Consider the following 17,730-nt stretch of genomic DNA (forward strand, 5'->3'; position numbering starts at 1 on the left):
CTGGAGAGAAGCTGCAGAAAAGCAGTTGGTGGAGGAGCCACATCCATATGTAGCAGCCAGCTTGGAAACAAGAAAAACTTGAAAGACCAAGAAAAACATTTAGTAGATTATGAAAATCATGGCAACATCAACTTGAAGATGCCACACAAAACTGTGTGTGAAGGAAGGAAAAGGAGAAAAGGGCTCTCGATGGGTCAATACCATTTAAGACACTTTTACAGAGCGACTTTAAGCGCTAATTGTTTTGATTAGCAAAGCCCAGGGTGTAATAATATATATAAACTTCATTTAAGTGAACTTTTCCACAAGTCAATTGGCCTTTAAAGTCATTTGGCAAACTTAATTGTAGGCACTCTTCATCCTAGAGGGTACCAAGCCCCATTACTTGTCTCTCAAATTTATGGTATCTTTAGAAGCTGAGGGAGAATTTGTGTATCTTTTTAAACTTAACATTCATTAGTTACGAATAGAAAAGGCCCAAGGAGGGAGGGAGGGAAGAAGGAGAAGCAGGTTCGAGAAGCAGGAAAACCAGGGATAAGTCTTAGTCGCCTTATCATTTATCTTGGACCTCGGGCCAAAATGTTTTCTGGCCTGCCAATTTCGCGTGTCTTGAATGAATGGATTGGCGGTGGTGGCCTCAGGGGGGAGGTCAGGGAGAGTGGTGTTGGTTGGAAAATAGGGAAAATTGGGGAAGGACGCACAGACAGACGAGTTGTTCATTCGGTTTGGTTTTGCGCTTGTTGGTCATATCAAATCGCTTTTGCCTTTGCTTTTGCTTCTTTTTTGCTTTTGCCTTGCTGCCTTGGCTTTTGTGGCCTGTGGCTCAGCGCGTGCCTTCCTCAATTTTCCCGCCGCGTTTTCCAACCAACCACTTTTCCCCCCCTTAACCCACACATCAAAATTGGATTTGGCCAAGTTAAGCAACGGCCATTGAGGGAGTTAAAGCTTTGTCGATTATTTTTAATGGATTTGCTGCCACATTCTCTTTTTTTTTTTGGTTGCTTGGCAAGTGTAATTAAAATTAAAATTAATATATGAGCTTTCTGCTCTAATTTGATGGCTCTTTTGATAGTTCAAGTTGTTGGGAATTTAAAGCAATTAAAATGGTTAAATTGAAAAGAAGAAATTAAGGTAAGAAAGAGATTTTCAGATAAGAATCTTCTTTTAATTTATATTTTAAAATAAATCTTGAAGCCAAGCTTTACGTTCTCTACCTAGAAACCCTCTTAAAATGTAAGCTAGGCCTTTGCTAATCTGGTAAAAAGAATTAGGACCAGTTAGCCTTTTTCTAACTAATTGCTGAAGGACCTAAGATCCCTCGATAAATTGCATTAGACCTTGTGTCGCCCTTAAAAATACCAAATTAAATTTAGCTTACTCTTCCCATTCCTTGGGATTAGCCATATAAATTGCTGTACATGTCCAAAGGAGATCTAAACTAAATTTTATAATTTTTTTTCTGCCTTCTTTTTTCCTCTAAATTGTATTCCTGTAGCCCAGGGTCCTCTTTGTGTTTGTTAATAGTATTTTCCAAGTGAATGGTTGGGGACTGAATGTCTCAGTACTTCAAGGGAACGAACGCAAAAACCTGGCAACAATTTGGCAATTGATTGGAAAAATATTTCTAACACGATTTTCAGGGGTTGCTTTTCCGCTCTCCCTCTTTTATTTTTGTATTTTTTTCTGCCTGTAAACTAATTCAATTATTTGCGTACATAATTTAAGGACCGTGTCCGAAAGCGTTGAGCAAGAAATTTATATGCAAAACACGCATAAAATTGCTTCTCTCTTTCGTCGAGCATCTCCTTTTTTCGCCTGCCCCGTGGTTTTTCACTTGATTATTTATGAACACGAAAAGCTGGAAAATAATTGAAGGAAACTCCACTGGTTGGTTGCCGGGGGTCCATTTTAAAGTAATCAAGGGAAATGAAAGGCCTATTTTCAGGTCAGTACACCCCGTCGCCCTCTTCAGAAGGCAGAAGGAATGTGCACTGCAGAACGTTCTGTTTCATGGCCCAAATGTGTAAAACATGTTCGCCAAGTGACAATTAAGCCAATTTGAAGCCATTTAGCGGGCAACAGGAACGCAAACAAAACAAAACAAAAGGGCCACAATTGTGGCGCAAACTGAAACTTTATATATATATTTGTCGGCGAGTTGGTTGCTAAGTGCAAATTTGGAAAGCTTGTTGCTATGGCAACAGAACTATTCGGCATGCTCAGGTATTGGTAGCCTGTAGGTGTCGCTGGCGCGCAGGCGCAATGACAGTTGAGTCGGTAACAGGAGTGTTACTGAGTGAGGTCTGTTCGTCTGTCGCAACAATAGGAGAGAATGAGAGAGACAGCTTGAGATTGTCTAGGAATGACATCTGAGTGAAAAGTAAGAAAAGGTGAAAGGGCCACAGGAAAAGTGGCGTGATGACAGATTCGATTTGACTGCGCAGGCGAACAGAACTCGCTGGCTCGACTACGGTTAAATTAAATAACGGATATCTCCGACATCAGAAGTGGGATTCACCATAGCCTCGCGGGCATTCTGATAAAGTGATTTTCGGTCGATATTAAATTCAGTAGCGCATCGAAAGCTTGCGCAGCCGCGCGGTGCGAGACACCGGAGTCGTGATAGGCAGTCAAATGCACTGGTCGCGTGTTGAGCCGGACGGTTGCAAGTGTCATCAGTGTCGGCCAGAAAATTTGGGGAAGAATGGAAGACAACAACAACAGCACACTGGCGGAACTGCGGCTGAAGTGCGGAGAGCTGGAGTGACGCACTTCAGGCGTGAGAACGGTGGTCACATTGCATCTGTGTGCACGAGATGGGTATCAGCGGCTGCGAGCGGCAGCGGCAGCTGCATGTAGAAGCGAGTTGATTTGTGTGATTCAACAGTGACAGTATCGGGTGAGCCCTTTCCAATTATTCTTTGATTTGGGAGCTAAATTGGCTAAAAGATGGGAATAGAGATGTGTTTGATTGCAGTGTTGTTTGCACATCTGCCTTCCCATTGGCGAGCCCTGTGCTACGATAGGTTGTGCTTAGACTATCGGAAGCAATATTCGAAAATGGTTTCGGACAGTGGCCTTTGCCGCTTATGTCAGACCCTGTGAAGGAAAAATGTTTCTGTTGAAAAATAATTAATTAAAATTACGAGTTGCCGTCTGTTTGGTCTGCCGTGCCGTTTGGTTTGTAGAGTGCATCTTCTACCTTCATCATGCAAATGTTAAGGCGTTTGGAATTTATCATGATTATTTGCGATAGTTTACATAGATGACGTGTTAATCATGGCAAACTCGGAAGAAAAGGCTTTCCGAAGGCTGAAAGTTGTATTAAATGTGTTGACTGTACCAGGGTTGCCATTTAACGTTACCAAATGTGGGTTTCTTGAACCTACTACGCAGTATCTGAGCTATGAGGTGTGCGGTGGAGAAATCAGACCCAATTCCTAGAAAATCCTTACGTTAAAGGTCCGTCCTTTTAATCGGTGCAATTAAGAGACCGTCGTAAGACCATTTATTGAATTGGTGCCTTATTTTCAAAAACGTGTGCCTCGATTTTCTCAGATCATGAGACAGATTCTTCGGCTTCAAGTATCTTTAAGTGAAATGACGATATTCAGAAATTGGAACGAACGTTTTTAATATTATTACAAATGAGCCTGTAATCGTTATTTGTGGGTTCGAAACATCTGATCAAATTTGAAACAGATATAAGCTCTTGTGGATATGGTCCAATGCTAATACACCTAATTAATGGAGACCCTTATGTTGGTGGATATATTGGTAGAACTATGTGTCTTGTGGAGTCCAAGTAGCCTTTGTATGAATTGGAAATATTGGTTGGCGTGCAATTATTCTGACATTTTTGGCATTGTTTGTTCAGATGAGAGTTTGTAGTCTATACTTATTGCAGATGTAATCATTTCTAAACAAAAAAAAAAAATTAACTGAAGTGCATCATAGAGTAGAGGAAGAGAAAGCGCAAGGCAATTGTGGAATTCTTTTTGTGTCCAGAATTCACATGACTGATTTAACTCCGATAAATAAAAATAAATTGACAGAAAAACGTCTGAACTTAGAATGGAAATCTCAAATGACCGACTGATCAACTTCAGGATTCAGGATTTATTGGTATAGTTTATAAACAACTAAAAATAATTGAAATTAACTTGAGTTACGAAGAGGGATTTTAAAGAATACAGAGAGGTGTGAGGCAATGTTATCTGCCAGTAGTGTCCCTTAAATTTTGTTGGATAGTTATTAATCAAGGTTATAAATCCGTTATGTGTTTGGGTTGGAAAAAATAGACCCAGCAATATTTATCAGAATTGTTGGAAATGACTAAGTTTAAAGATTGTTGAAAATTGTATCATGTGTAAAGTTGTAAAGTAGTCATCTGGCTGGATACCAGGACCGCAGAGGTGATGGGAAGATGCTCTTGGCGGGGTGCAACTTGCGGCGAACTGCACAGTTAGTAGTGCAACCAATGCAAGCCCTTAAGAGATGCCAATCGGACCCACCCTTTGGGCTTGATACCACCACATGACACAGAGAAAAGTATAAAGAAAGAGAAATTTAAAGTTACGTTATGCTGGTTCGGAAGAGCACTAATTTTGATAGGGCAAGATTAATTTAAAATGAAAAATGAAAATGGAAAATATGTTAAGAATGAGAGAGAAAAGAGAAAGAAATGAAGATGGAAAATGAAAATGAAGATCGGCACCAAACAGAGTTTATAGAAAAGCTTGATGGTGGCTGATATGTTTTGAGATATCTGTCAAGTAAGCGAACTTTTATAAGTATGCGCATGAGTTTTTGAGGGCATAGCCAAATAGACAAAATAAGCAATGACGTTGATTGATTAAAGATTAAAGTTGATTAAAGATTTAGACGACTCAAGTGGAGATGCGTCTGATTCCCATGTGGGGAATGATGATATGGATGGCACGGTTGATGCCTTGGAATCCCAAGAGGGGATATAAAGACCGCACCATAACAGAAGGAATTGTTATGGCGGGGGTCAGTGGAGACCGCACCATAACAGAAGGAATTGTTATGGCGGGGGTCAGTGGAGACCGCACCATAACAGAAGGAATTGTTATGGCGGGGGTCAGTATGTGGGTGTAAAAGGAAATACACCAGTTGATAAAGCTATGTAATTAGAGAAGTCTGAATTGTAAATTATGATTAAAATGAAGATGTAATTTGTTATGTTATCATGAAACCAAGATGCTTATTTTGTCTAAATGCCTCAATACTTATGTTTAGAAAATTAATGAAATGTTTGTTGACAATAAAATGTAACGAGTACCGAAATTTTAGAATACTGTGATTTAAAGTTAACACACGAGGACGTGTGATTTGTCAGGAAGGCCGTGTCGGATCACATGAAACAGGGCCTACTTTATTCCTATGGTCAGAATATGTGAAGCGGAGCCTTTTGAAATACGAAAAGAGCTTGTACTCTATGGTTTCGAAAGGTTATCCTGCCAAACTAACATTTGAAGACACTAGAAGTGTAAGCGAGAGATCGCCGACTGAGGCACTCGTTGGTGGAATCATTTATAAGGCTGTGAGGGTCCAGAGAGACCGTGACGCAAGAGGTGCGTGTGAGCGTTGCAAAGTGTGCAGCAAGAGCCTGTATAAATTGATGAAGAGATGTTGAGTAAGAGTTGTGGTACGAGCAGAGAAAGAAGATACAGATTTGGTACGAGAAGAGAATGAAGTGGCGAGAAGAAATAAAAGTAAAGCTTATTTGACATGAATAAAACAGATAAAATGAAATGTTAAGTTGAGACCAAAGAGAGAAAAAAAGAGAGAATGATAAATGAAAATGACAGTTATGTTTAGAGCTATTAGAAGACACGTCACGCGAGGACGCGTGAATTGTCAGGATGGCCGTGTCGGCGAGTTGGTTGCTAAGTGCAAATTTGGAAAGCTTGTTGCTATGGCAACAGAACTATTCGGCATGCTCAGGTATTGGTAGCCTGTAGGTGTCGCTGGCGCGCAGGCGCAATGACAGTTGAGTCGGTAACAGGAGTGTTACTGAGTGAGGTCTGTTCGTCTGTCGCAACAATAGGAGAGAATGAGAGAGACAGCTTGAGATTGTCTAGGAATGACATCTGAGTGAAAAGTAAGAAAAGGTGAAAGGGCCACAGGAAAAGTGGCGTGATGACAGATTCGATTTGACTGCGCAGGCGAACAGAACTCGCTGGCTCGACTACGGTTAAATTAAATAACGGATATCTCCGACATATTTATATGTATATATGTTTGTATATGTACTATACAGTGCTGAACGGAACAAAATGGAACAGAAGCAGGTCTTGATTTCTAACCAAACAATGCTTTAATGGTTGCCGGTCGCCGGCGAACAAAGCCAGACAATCAAAAGTAATTACACGCACATAAACACGCAAAAGACGCGAGTCCGAGGCTGAGACTTTCGAGGTACCTTCAAAAATCACTGAGAAAAAAATGTAGAAAATTAAATTAAAATATAAAATAAATAAGAAAATATAAAATTGAATTAATAAAATATAAATACAAACATTAAAATTAATATAAACCAGAAAGAAAGCTTACTTCGGCCACCCAAAGTTTGTATACCCTTAAAGGTTACCATAGGGTCAGATGCCAAATTTGAAATCTTCATAACTCAGCCAAAAAATGATCAAATTCAATTCGGAAAACTGCTATTTCCTAGTTTTTGATAGGGTAACAAATCTGCATACTAAAATTAAAATCCAAATTTTTGGCCATTTTTCAGAATTTTAATGATGTAACCCCTTATCAATTTTTGTGAAAATGGCCAAAAAATAGATTTCTTCCGGACATGGCTAGAAAGAAGCGCCTGTTGATGCTGATCAAGAATATATATGATTTATAGGGTCGGAAATGGCTTCTTCATTGTTTTGTAAGCTTTTGACTGAAATATGGGTATAAAGTTCCATATATTATATTAGGAAGTTAACGGAATTGAAACCAAAATTTTAGCAGTTACTTTACTCTTAATTGAAAAGAAATTAAAAGTTAGCTAGAATATTGATTATAACTTGCTTAAAGTATGTTTTTTTTAGTAGAAAATCTGCTTGAATAATATGTGAATTATTAAACAAGCAAGTTTACAACACCCTAAAATATCTAAAAATATTCTTTTTCTTAGCCAAAACATCAGAATTTCTCTTAAGATTTGAAAAATATATAAACTTAAAATAGATAAAGCCAAATACGTTTTTTAAAGTCCTTTCTCTTACCTTCTATTAGTAAATATTCATATTTATAAATACTTGAAGCAACCACAACTTAATTCAACAAATTTGTTTCTCTGTGAAAGCGAGACACCTGAACCCGCTCAGAGTTTTACAGACCTTTCATAAAAGGTAAACCCGGTTGGAGAATCACGCAATTTACTATAATTTGCAGGAAGAGTAAAGGTAGCAGGAGGAGGAGATTGAGTAAGGCTGAGACTATGAACTGTGGTTGGAGGAGAGAGGGGCCCACAGACCGTGGGTCGCCTGCTCCAGTTTCTCGAGATTGCGGCAAGTAAAGTTCTTGAGACGACTGCTCCTCCTCCTGCACCTCCTCCTCCACTAGTACCTTCTCTTTGCTCTTTTTCCTCCTGTCCTCCTGTCAATGGTCGGTCGGCGAGTGCGAGTTTATGAGCAAAGTCATTAGGCAGCTGGCGACACTTATCCAGGGGGCAGTTAATTACAAAGTGGTTGCGGTGTGGAGGAGAAGCCTCCAAGATTCCGGGGAGAAGTGAAGAAGAGGCATAGTGCCCGGGAACAGACATAATTTCACGCCATTTGCGGTGCATAAGAGGCCACTAATGTTGGACTATGACTTGCAGTCTTTTTAGCTACTCCAACTTGGACTCTTAACTCGTGGATAGATTCCAGTTGGAAAGTGCAGAGGCGGGGATCTAAAAAATAGAAAAAGGGAGAAGGGTAAAGGGTAAAGAGGAAACTGTGTTGGAAAATTACCTGATGACAAAACGTAAATGCCGGCAGCAGAAACAGGAGCTTTTAACTGAGGAATGTGAGGCTTAAAACAAAGGTTTAATTATAGGAAACTTGGTAAAAAATAGTTGGCTAATTTAATTGGAGTAAATTGTTTAATTAAAAGCAAGAATACTTTAGAATAATATTAAAAAAGTGTTCTGGCAAACCTAATAAAATAAAATAAATGTATAAAGTTAGTTATTTCAAAGGGATTTTCAAAGTAAGAAATATATAAATTAATTTTAAAATATTTTATCTAAAATATATAAGTAATGCCTCCTCTATTGAATATTAATTAATTGATCAGTTTTTCTTTTGTTTATTAATTAATTTATCAGTTCTTCAACATTTATTCAACCATAAAAAATATAATTTTCTCAAAGATATCTCCTTTCCCCATCAAATAAACCCTTTGAACGCGACTCTTACTTATTTCAACTGCAAATTAAACCCACAAAACCCAACCCTAAGACCCATTGCTAATGACCCTTGGCGGAATTTTGGCCTGTGCCGACCTTCAGACACTTCATTAGTTTAATTAATAATTTGCAAATTTCGTGTCTAATCAGAGACCAGCTTGAGACTAATCATGAAAGCTCTACAGCTCGAAAGCTCTACAGCTCCTGTAGCTTCTCCAATTCTCCTCCCCTCCAGTTCTCATTTTCTCCCCCTGATTAATTCAATTAGAAGTTTGGATTATGCCGCCTGATTATGCCAAAAATGCTGCGTGTTTATTAATTTTCATGCTTTCGTCGGTGGTTTGCTTTGATTCCACTGATTTGGCCTCTGTGACTTGACTAATTTTCGCTGTTTTTCTCTTTTTTCCCCCTTCCAGATTATCCCCGCGTTGAGGTCGGACCCGAGAATCCTTTGCGGGTGGAACGTGACCGGACTGCCAAGCTGGAGTGTAACGTGGATGCCAAACCCAAGGTGCCCAATGTTCGATGGAATCGCAATGGTCGCTTCATCAGCTCCTCCCTGGTCCATACCATCCATCGGGTGAGTGCTGGGGATGCTGGCAAATACACCTGCATAGCGGACAATGGTCTTGGCAAGACGGGAGAGCAGGAGCTCATCCTGGACATTCTGTATCCGCCCACGGTGGTGATTGAGTCCAAGACCAGGGAAGCCGAGGAAGGCGACACTGTGACCATTCGCTGCAATGTTACGGCCAATCCCTCGCCGGTGACCATTGAATGGCTCAAGGAGAATGCCCCCGATTTCCGCCATAGTGGCGATGTGCTGACCCTGAACTCTGTGCGAGCTGAGCACGCCGGCAACTACATCTGCCGGGCGGTCAACATAATGCAGAGCCAGGGTATGGAGCGTAGCGAGCGAGTGGGCAACTCCACGGTGGCCCTACTGGTACGTCATCGTCCTGGCCAGGCTTACATTACACCCAACAAGCCGGTGGTTCATGTGGGCAATGGTGTGACCCTCACCTGTGCTGCCAATCCCCCAGGCTGGCCAGTGCCTCAGTACAGATGGTTCCGCGACATGGATGGCGAATTCTCAAGCACCCAGAAGATCCTGGCTCAAGGTCCACAGTACTCCATACCCAAAGCTCATCTGGGCAACGAGGGAAAGTATCATTGTCATGCTGTGAATGAGTTAGGAATCGGCATGATGGCCACCATTGTCCTGGAGATTCATCAACCCCCACAATTCCTGGCCAAGCTGCAGCAACACATGACAAGAAGGGTGGCGGATACGGATTACACGGTGACCTGCAGTGCCAAGGGCAAGCCGGCTCCCAGTGTCAAGTGGCTGAAGGATGGCATGGAGATCCTGCCCGAGGAAAACCTATACGAAGTGCAAACCAATCCCGATCAAGGCCTCAATGGCATGGTCACTGTCCAGAGTCAGCTCAAGTTTAGAGGCAAAGCCCGACCCAATGGCAATGCCTTGGTTCCTGGAGATCGTGGACTGTACACGTGTCTGTATCAGAATGAAGTCAACTCCGCCAACTCGTCGATGCAGCTGAGGATCGAACATGAACCCATTGTCCTGCATCAGTACAACAAGGTGGCCTTTGATATCCGCGAGACTGCAGAGGTTGTGTGCAAGGTTCAGGCCTATCCCAAGCCCGAATTCCAATGGCAGTTTGGCAACAATCCCTCTCCCCTGACCATGTCCTCGGATGGACACTATGAGATCAGTACCACCACCGACAACAATGATATCTACACTTCCGTCTTGAAGATCAACTCGCTGACGCATTCGGATTATGGAGAATACACCTGCCGGGTGGCCAATACCCTGGATACCATTCGGGCACCCATTCGGCTACAGCAGAAGGGTCCGCCAGAGAAGCCCACCAATCTGCGGGCCACCGATGTCGGCCACAACTATGTTTCCCTCAGCTGGGATCCCGGTTTCGATGGTGGCCTCAGCAAGACCAAGTTCTTTGTCAGCTATCGACGTGTGGCCATGCCCCGGGAGGAGCAAGTGATCCCCGATTGTACCAACATGGCCAACTCGAATTCGGATTGGGTGGAGGTCGATTGCCAGCGGGACATTCCCTGCAAGGTCACCTCCTTGGAGCAGCATCAGAGTTATGCCTTCAAGGTGAAGGCTTTGAATCCCAAGAGTAATTCTCCCTACTCGAGTGAGATTTTGGTTACCACCAAGGTCAGCAGGATTCCACCGCCCCTGCAGGTGACCTATGAGCCCAGCACACGCACCCTGGGCATCGATGTGGGTGCCACCTGTCTGTCCCTCATGGCTGTGGTGGAGAGCATGGTCAATGCCGACACTCCGATGCCTGCCTGGGAAGTGGTGGATACCTTGGACAATCTTCAGTTGTCCGGCGCTGGACCCACGCACAAGGAGAAGGTCTTGGAGCGTTTGAATGGTGCCAGGAGGCTGGGAGGAGGACGTGCATTGGGACACACCATCAGCGATGAGGAGGATAACCATGGACTGAATAGTTTGGCTCTCGAGGATGATAGTCCTGTGGTGAGGGTTAAACTGTGCCTAAGGTCGAACCAGGAGCACTGCGGCGATTACACGGATGCGGAGAGTAAGTAGAAAATATGATTTAAGGATTTAAAAACTAAAAAAATAGTAGAATTCCTGCTTAGAAAGAAAGTGTAACATTTTCTAGGATATCTGAAGAACAAAGGAATAAGCTAGGAATCAAGCAATGTGGGTGAAGGATGTATGTTCTGGATTCTTTCCTGCGATGCTGATGATTTCCATTATATGCAAAGCCATTACGAGCAATTGCACCACTTGAATGGCCGGCAGCCGGCGGACAATCAATCACTCATCCAGCCAGCCAGCCAGAGAGAGGTTTCCTTCTTCTCCTCCTCATCTTGCTCCTCCTCCTCTTCATCCTTCTCTTCTATCCAAGCAACCAAGTCCATTCAACCCACAATCCAACCCACAATCCATCCCACAATCCATCCAACCATTCATCCATCCACTTCAACTCCTTGCAATGCATTTTTCATGCCTTCATTTCATCTCGCCATCGGCTTCAGCTACAGAGTTACAAAAAAGGGGGTTCAAATTAAGATTTTATTGCCAAAATTATGAATTATGAAAAGTAGTTTTAGTTTACATCAAAGAATCTTATATTTAAAGTTCCTAGAAACTCCTTAAGATTCCCTCCTCGTAGAAGACACCTCCTCTTTCCTCCAGTGAACTCATTCTGCTACATTTTCTCATTCTTTCCCATTTCTTCTCTCCCACACAGTTGGTCGCCCTTATATAGCGGAGGCTAGTGCCCTGGCCACGCCCACACTGATTGCGATAATCGTGTCCTGCATCGTGTTCGCCCTCTTCGCCGGCCTGATCCTGATGTTCTGTCGCTGCAAGCGCAATCAGTCCAAAAAGAGCGCCGCCGCCAAGGATTACGAGATGGACTCTGTCCGGCCCTCGATAGTGGCTGCCCAGCAGAATCAGGCACCGCCACCCTACTACCCCGCCTCGGGACTGGACAACAAGGCCCTGGAGCACTCGATGGATCTTGCTTTGAGCATGGAGGAGCAGAAGACGGCGCTGTATGCCACTCAGAATGGGTACAGCTATCATCCCGGCAGCGGTGTGGTAGGTGGTGGCGGCGTGGGACCTGGCGGTGTGGGCGTCGGAGTCGGCGGAAGTGTGGTCAGCGGCATGGGCGTTGGCAGCGTTGTTGGTGTGGGCGGCATTGGTAGCAGCTGCATGGGAGTGAATGGAATACCGGGACTCACGGCGCACACGATTCCTGGAAATGAATGTAAGTGGAAAAGAGAAATGTTATTTTATTTATTTATATAAATTTTAAGGGAGAAAAGGGAACGGGTAAATGTTAAAAAATTTAAATATTGCTTGTATGGTTTAGGAGTGCAAAGAATATAGGATTTTTGGCAGGAAAATGTGAAAAAATTTTAAAAATATTAAAAAATTTATATTTAAAATAATAACGTTTAGAAGTAGGGAGAAAAACCTTTAAGGAAATAATATTTTTAGCACTTTTAAGCCTTAGAGCATGGCTTTTTAAATTTAAACAAGAAAGGAAGCTAACTTCGGCACGCCGAAGTTTCTATACCCTTGCAGATATTATTTCATTACATTTTACCTACGTATACGTATACGTATTATGTTTACAGTTTGACAGTTACAGTTTTGCATTCCCAGCTTTATATTTTATCTACATCTACCGATCGTTTATATGGCAGCTATATGATATAGTTGTCCGATTTTTATGAAATTCGTACCAAAATTCTGAAATAATAAAATAAGACTATATCTCAGAGTAGATGAAAATACGTTGAAAAACAACGAAGTTATAATTTTTTTTCTATTAATTTCCTGATCGTTCCTATGGCAGCTATATGATATAGTCGTCTGATTTTCATAAAATTTTTACCAAAATTCAGAAATAATATAAAATGGTCATATGTAAAAAATAGTGCACATATGTTGAAAAACAGCTAAGTTATAATTTTTTTTCTAAAAATTTATTGAACATTTGTATGGCAGCTATATGATATAGTCGTCCGATCCGGCTCGTTCCGACATATATAGCAGTGAGAGCATATAGAAGACTATATGCAAAGTTTCATTCAGATAGCTTTAAAACTGAGGGACTAGTTTGCGTAGAAACAGACAGACGGACAGACAGACAGACAGACAGACGGACAGACGGACAGACGGACAGACGGACATGGCTAGATCGACTCGGCTGTTGATGCTGATCAAGAATATATATACTTTATAGGGTCGGAAACGTCTCCTTCACTGCGTTGCAAACTTCTGACTGAAATTATAATACCCTGCAAGGGTATAAAAATATTATATATTAATTTAAAGGTCAAATTTTATATTTTAACCTTTCAAACCTTTATTTATAAACCTTCTTCAAGCGTTCTTTCCTTGAAAAGGTATCCAAAAATGGTTTTAAAAATCAAAAAAAACTAAACTGAGACCCCAAAAAACCCAAGTGAGACATTCTTCCGGCTGGGACAAGTCCTCGCTGTTGTCCCCCTTTTTTTTTAACCATTTTCCAAAGGAAAGCATAACACCTCCTCGCTGAATCACTTGCGGTGATTTTTCATTGTCCACCAAGAACACATTCACAGCCACAAAAATACGTACACTTCCGTACACAAAATGAAAATCCGTGCTGACGTTTAAGGGAAAGTTCAGTGGAAAAAGGAAGGAAGGAGCAGAGGAAGGTTTTCTGAAAATTATGTGAGTGTGTCTTGGTTGGGGGAAAAGTGCAAAATGGAGTTGAGTGCAAATCGATGATGGTGGCGGCGGGCGGGCATTCATCAAACGCGGCTACGCACCTGCGGGAAAACGGGTAGGGGAAAAGCACTTTCCACTTCCGTTGTAAATTTGTTGAAACAGCAATTTTTTTCTAAACGGTGTTCAACCAGTTTTTTTTTCTCCTCCTTTTCCTGTTTTGTTGTTGCTGTTGTGTAGCATTTTGTAATATACTTTCCATTTTCAATTGTTTGTTGCTGTCGCGCACGTCCATTCATCCTGGACCCTTCCTGAGTTTTCCGAGTTCTCCTGGACTCGGGGCCAGCTTCCCTGCCATTCGCCACTCCCTTCTGGCGGTTTCACACAATTCGCCATACAATTCATTATTAATTGTTCTGGTTTTTCACACACACACACACTTTTCTTTATGGAGAAAAAAAAGCTTGAAGCTTAACCTTTCCACATACTGAAGGGTGGAAAACCAATGGGGAAAAGTAATGATGTGCAAATTAAAAATTCCTTTTTTAACCACAAGGATAAAAAAAAACCAAAACACAAACCCATTCTAGATATTGGACATTGTAAAATTTAATTTTGTTTTAAATTAGTTAAGCCTCGAAATGGCAGCAATTTGGATTTTCCTGCAACCACCCACCACCCCCTTGCCAATTTCAAGTTTCAATTGTTTTTTGTGTGCCCGAGAAGGCCAATTAAAATTTTAAGGCGCTTAGTCGTCGTCGTCTGGGGGGCATTAGGGGGTTAAAACCAATGAGTGTGGGTGAGGTGTGCTGCAGATGGGGGCAAACATTGCCACTTAATTGCATTTAAAAGCGATTGTAAGGAAGGCGCCCAAGCAGAAGCAGTGGGAGTTGCATTTACAGAGCTAATTTGCCAAGTGAAAGTGGCATGAATAATAAAGGGTTGCAGTCCGCACAAAGTCTAGCGGAGGAGGAGGAAGAGTAAATCGCATCGCAGTGGGGAAAAGGAAGTAAAAAGGAGACTCTTTCCCTCCATCCTGCTTCTGCTCCTGCTCCTCCTCCTGCTGCTCCATTTTATTGTGAACGCTAATTGCCGCTTAAGGAGCAGGGCCGGAGAGCACACGGGAGGCTCTATGCCATTCGAAAATGTCCTTTGGCAGATGCTAACCAAACCCCAGGGCCTCTAAGTTCGTTCGGCACTGAAGAAAAAATTGTAGAGACTTGATTTTAATTTATAAAAAAAATAAAAATATGAAATAATGGTTAAATAATTGTTTGAATATATTCTTAGGCTGTCAAACATTGTTTTATAATTATTTAAATTACCTAAAAAGCTGATAAAACTTTAAATTAAATCTTAGATAATTTAAAACAATTTTTTCTTAGCCAATGAAAATATTTTAAAAATTGAATAAACAAAAAATAATTAAAATGAGATTAAATTAATTCAATTAATAATAGAAAAAAAGGTTTTATAATTTTAAAAATATATTTTTTGACTACAGAAATTGTTTTTAATTATTTTAAAAAGCTAATAAATATTTAAACTAAAATTATAATTATTAAAAACAATTTTTTATAGCCAGATAAATATTTTAAAAATTATATAAGCATAGTTTCTATTATTTATGTTAATTTGCTCTCATAAGATTTTTTTCTGTGCAAAGCCTTCCCTCATTTTACACTTTGTGTGCTACTGAGAGTTCTCTCGCTTCATTGTTGTAGTTGCCTGCACTTTTCGGGCTCGTTATCGGTCCTTTGCCCTGCCTCCCAGCCATACCCCTTCCTATTTCCCCTTTAGCTCTCCTCTTATAGCCACGATTGCTTTCGACCTAGGCCAAAAACCTAATGAACTTTGCATGTAAACCGGCGACGACAATAAAAACAATCAAGCGAAGAGCGAAAGTGCAGCAGCAGCCCAAGGGAAAGGAGAGACAGGAAAAAGGGAAAGGAGTTTAGGGAAAATTACACTTGCCAGGGAAAACCTTTTTGGAAAATTTAATTAAAAATGTTTTTTTCTAGAATGAAATTAGAAACTACTTTAGTTAAAAAGAAATCCAATAAAAACTTAACACATTTAGAAATAGAAATTAAATAAAAAGTGAAGTCAATAAATTACCTAAAATAATATTTCTACAGCTAATAAAATAGCCAAAACCAAATACAATTCCCCAATTTATACACTTTAAATCTAAGGACAAGCTGGCAAGTTTTTTGCACTCTCTTAAATAAAGAATCAGGAGTCAGGGTCTCCGAATCAGAGTCTGGGGGATATGGGAAACGCCCACGGCTAGACGACGACTACAACGACGACGGCGAGGTCATGTCCCTGCGAATAAATGCACGGCGGCGAAGAACAAAAGCAGCTGCTGGCATTTAGAAAACCAAATAAATGCAAACAAATGTCGTCGTCGTCGCATACACAGAAGAGCCAACCAACCATCGAAAATAGAGAGGAGGAAAACTACAAAAAAAAAGCATACACAAAACACAAAAATAACTAAGCGAAAAAAATAAAAATAGAAGCAAAACAGAAGGAATCTCGCGCTTGGCAAATTTATGCGCTAAATAAATAAAGCCATGAACCCGGGAGCGCGCGTCGGGCCAACAAATGTCTGCCATGTTTCTAGGTTTAGTTTGGTTTTTAGGTTTGGGTTTGGGTTTTGGGGGTGTGTGTTTTCTATGGGATTCTGGGTGCTCTTCTACTGCCTCCTTCTCTCTGTTTAGTTCTGGGCTTAAAATGCAACCGGCGCCCTGCTGGCCCCCGCAAAGCAAATAGCCGCAAAATAGTTTTTCACGCCCCAAAAACGCAACCAAAAAAGGGTACTAGGGGGAGGGATATATGTTTAAGGGGTGATGGCTTTGACACTTGAAAATATTTGTGTCATTTAAAAGAAACTTGTAAACTATTTTTTGGAATTCTTGAAATATTTGTAATGAATTTAAACATTTTACAAGCATTGTATACACTTTTTTAATATTTTTAAATATTTTCTCAGTTTACAAATATTTAATAAAATGAAATTTTGGTTTATAAAAATTCTAAAATCTTTAAAAAACATTTTTGAACATCAAATTAAAACAAATATTTCACCAAATCATAAACTATAAAATTCTCCCAGTGCATAACTCCCCTGCCTAGTTTTAGGCCAGCTTTTGCAGCTCTTTGTTCCACTCAATCTGCTCGTTTTTTGCCAGTGATTGCCCTCTCGAACATGTTTGTCTTGTATTCACAGTTGTGAGCGAAAGGGAAAAGCGAAAGGGACTGTCAAGGGGTTAAAGGGGACAGCAGCAGCAGCAGCTGGTGCTCTGGCTGCTATCATCGCCAGCAGCCTTGGCACAGCTGACTGAACGGGCGACCGAGTGACTGACCCGACCAGCCAACCGGTCAACTGACCTAACCCAAACCATGCAAAACCCAGCCAAACCAATCTGAACCAAAAACCCGACCCCGACCGCACACAACCAACATACCGAAGACACAATCTATGAGTTCCAATTTGCTGCCGCTGCTGCTGCTGCTGGCTTTTGTTTTTTTTGCAGCTGGCCAAACTAATTGGCTTAAATCTAAACACAGTTGGTAGAGAGAAAAAAAAACAGCAGGTGGAAATTCAAGAGGAAATTGAAGGAAAAGTCAGGCAAGCAGCCCTTAAATGATTATGAAAAGCGTCAAGAAAATACCCTTGACCTGCTCTCGACTAGCTGTTTCTTTTAAGCCAAGAAAAGAGGAAATTCTGTCATGCTCAGCTGATCAGGAACAACACGTTGAATTCCCGAGGAGATTTGGCTCCCAAAAAACAAAACACAGTTATTTTACTTTCTTTCGGTCTCGAGTTTGCCGCCCTCGCAGGCTTTTCATTCATTAACCCGAACAAAAAATCGGAGAAAACTGAAGCTGCTTTAACAACTTTTTGGTTCGAAAGGGAAAGGGAGGGAAAGAGGGTTTGGAAAATTGCAACACGGCAAGTGCAGGAACTTTTCCCCGAAATAGTACTACCATGGTCCTTGTTGTGTGCCAGCTACATTTAAGCGCATTTAGGGCAAATGCCAAGGAGCAGGAG

At 41.2% G+C, this 17,730-nt stretch overlaps 1 protein-coding gene across 1 annotated transcript in view; it reads left to right on the forward strand.

The window, feature by feature from the left end:
• Window positions 1–17,730, forward strand: part of ed (hemicentin protein echinoid) — a 104,418-nt gene that overhangs the window by 72,369 nt on the left and 14,319 nt on the right. The window contains exons 6-7 of the mRNA XM_017182900.3: window positions 8,833–11,019; window positions 11,698–12,219. Of these exons, the coding sequence (XP_017038389.1) occupies window positions 8,833–11,019; window positions 11,698–12,219 (2,709 nt within the window). The remainder of the gene's footprint in view (window positions 1–8,832; window positions 11,020–11,697; window positions 12,220–17,730) is intronic.

The sequence above is a fragment of the Drosophila kikkawai genome, chromosome 2L (assembly GCF_030179895.1).
Source record: "Drosophila kikkawai strain 14028-0561.14 chromosome 2L, DkikHiC1v2, whole genome shotgun sequence".
NCBI classification, from domain to species: domain Eukaryota; kingdom Metazoa; phylum Arthropoda; class Insecta; order Diptera; family Drosophilidae; genus Drosophila; species Drosophila kikkawai.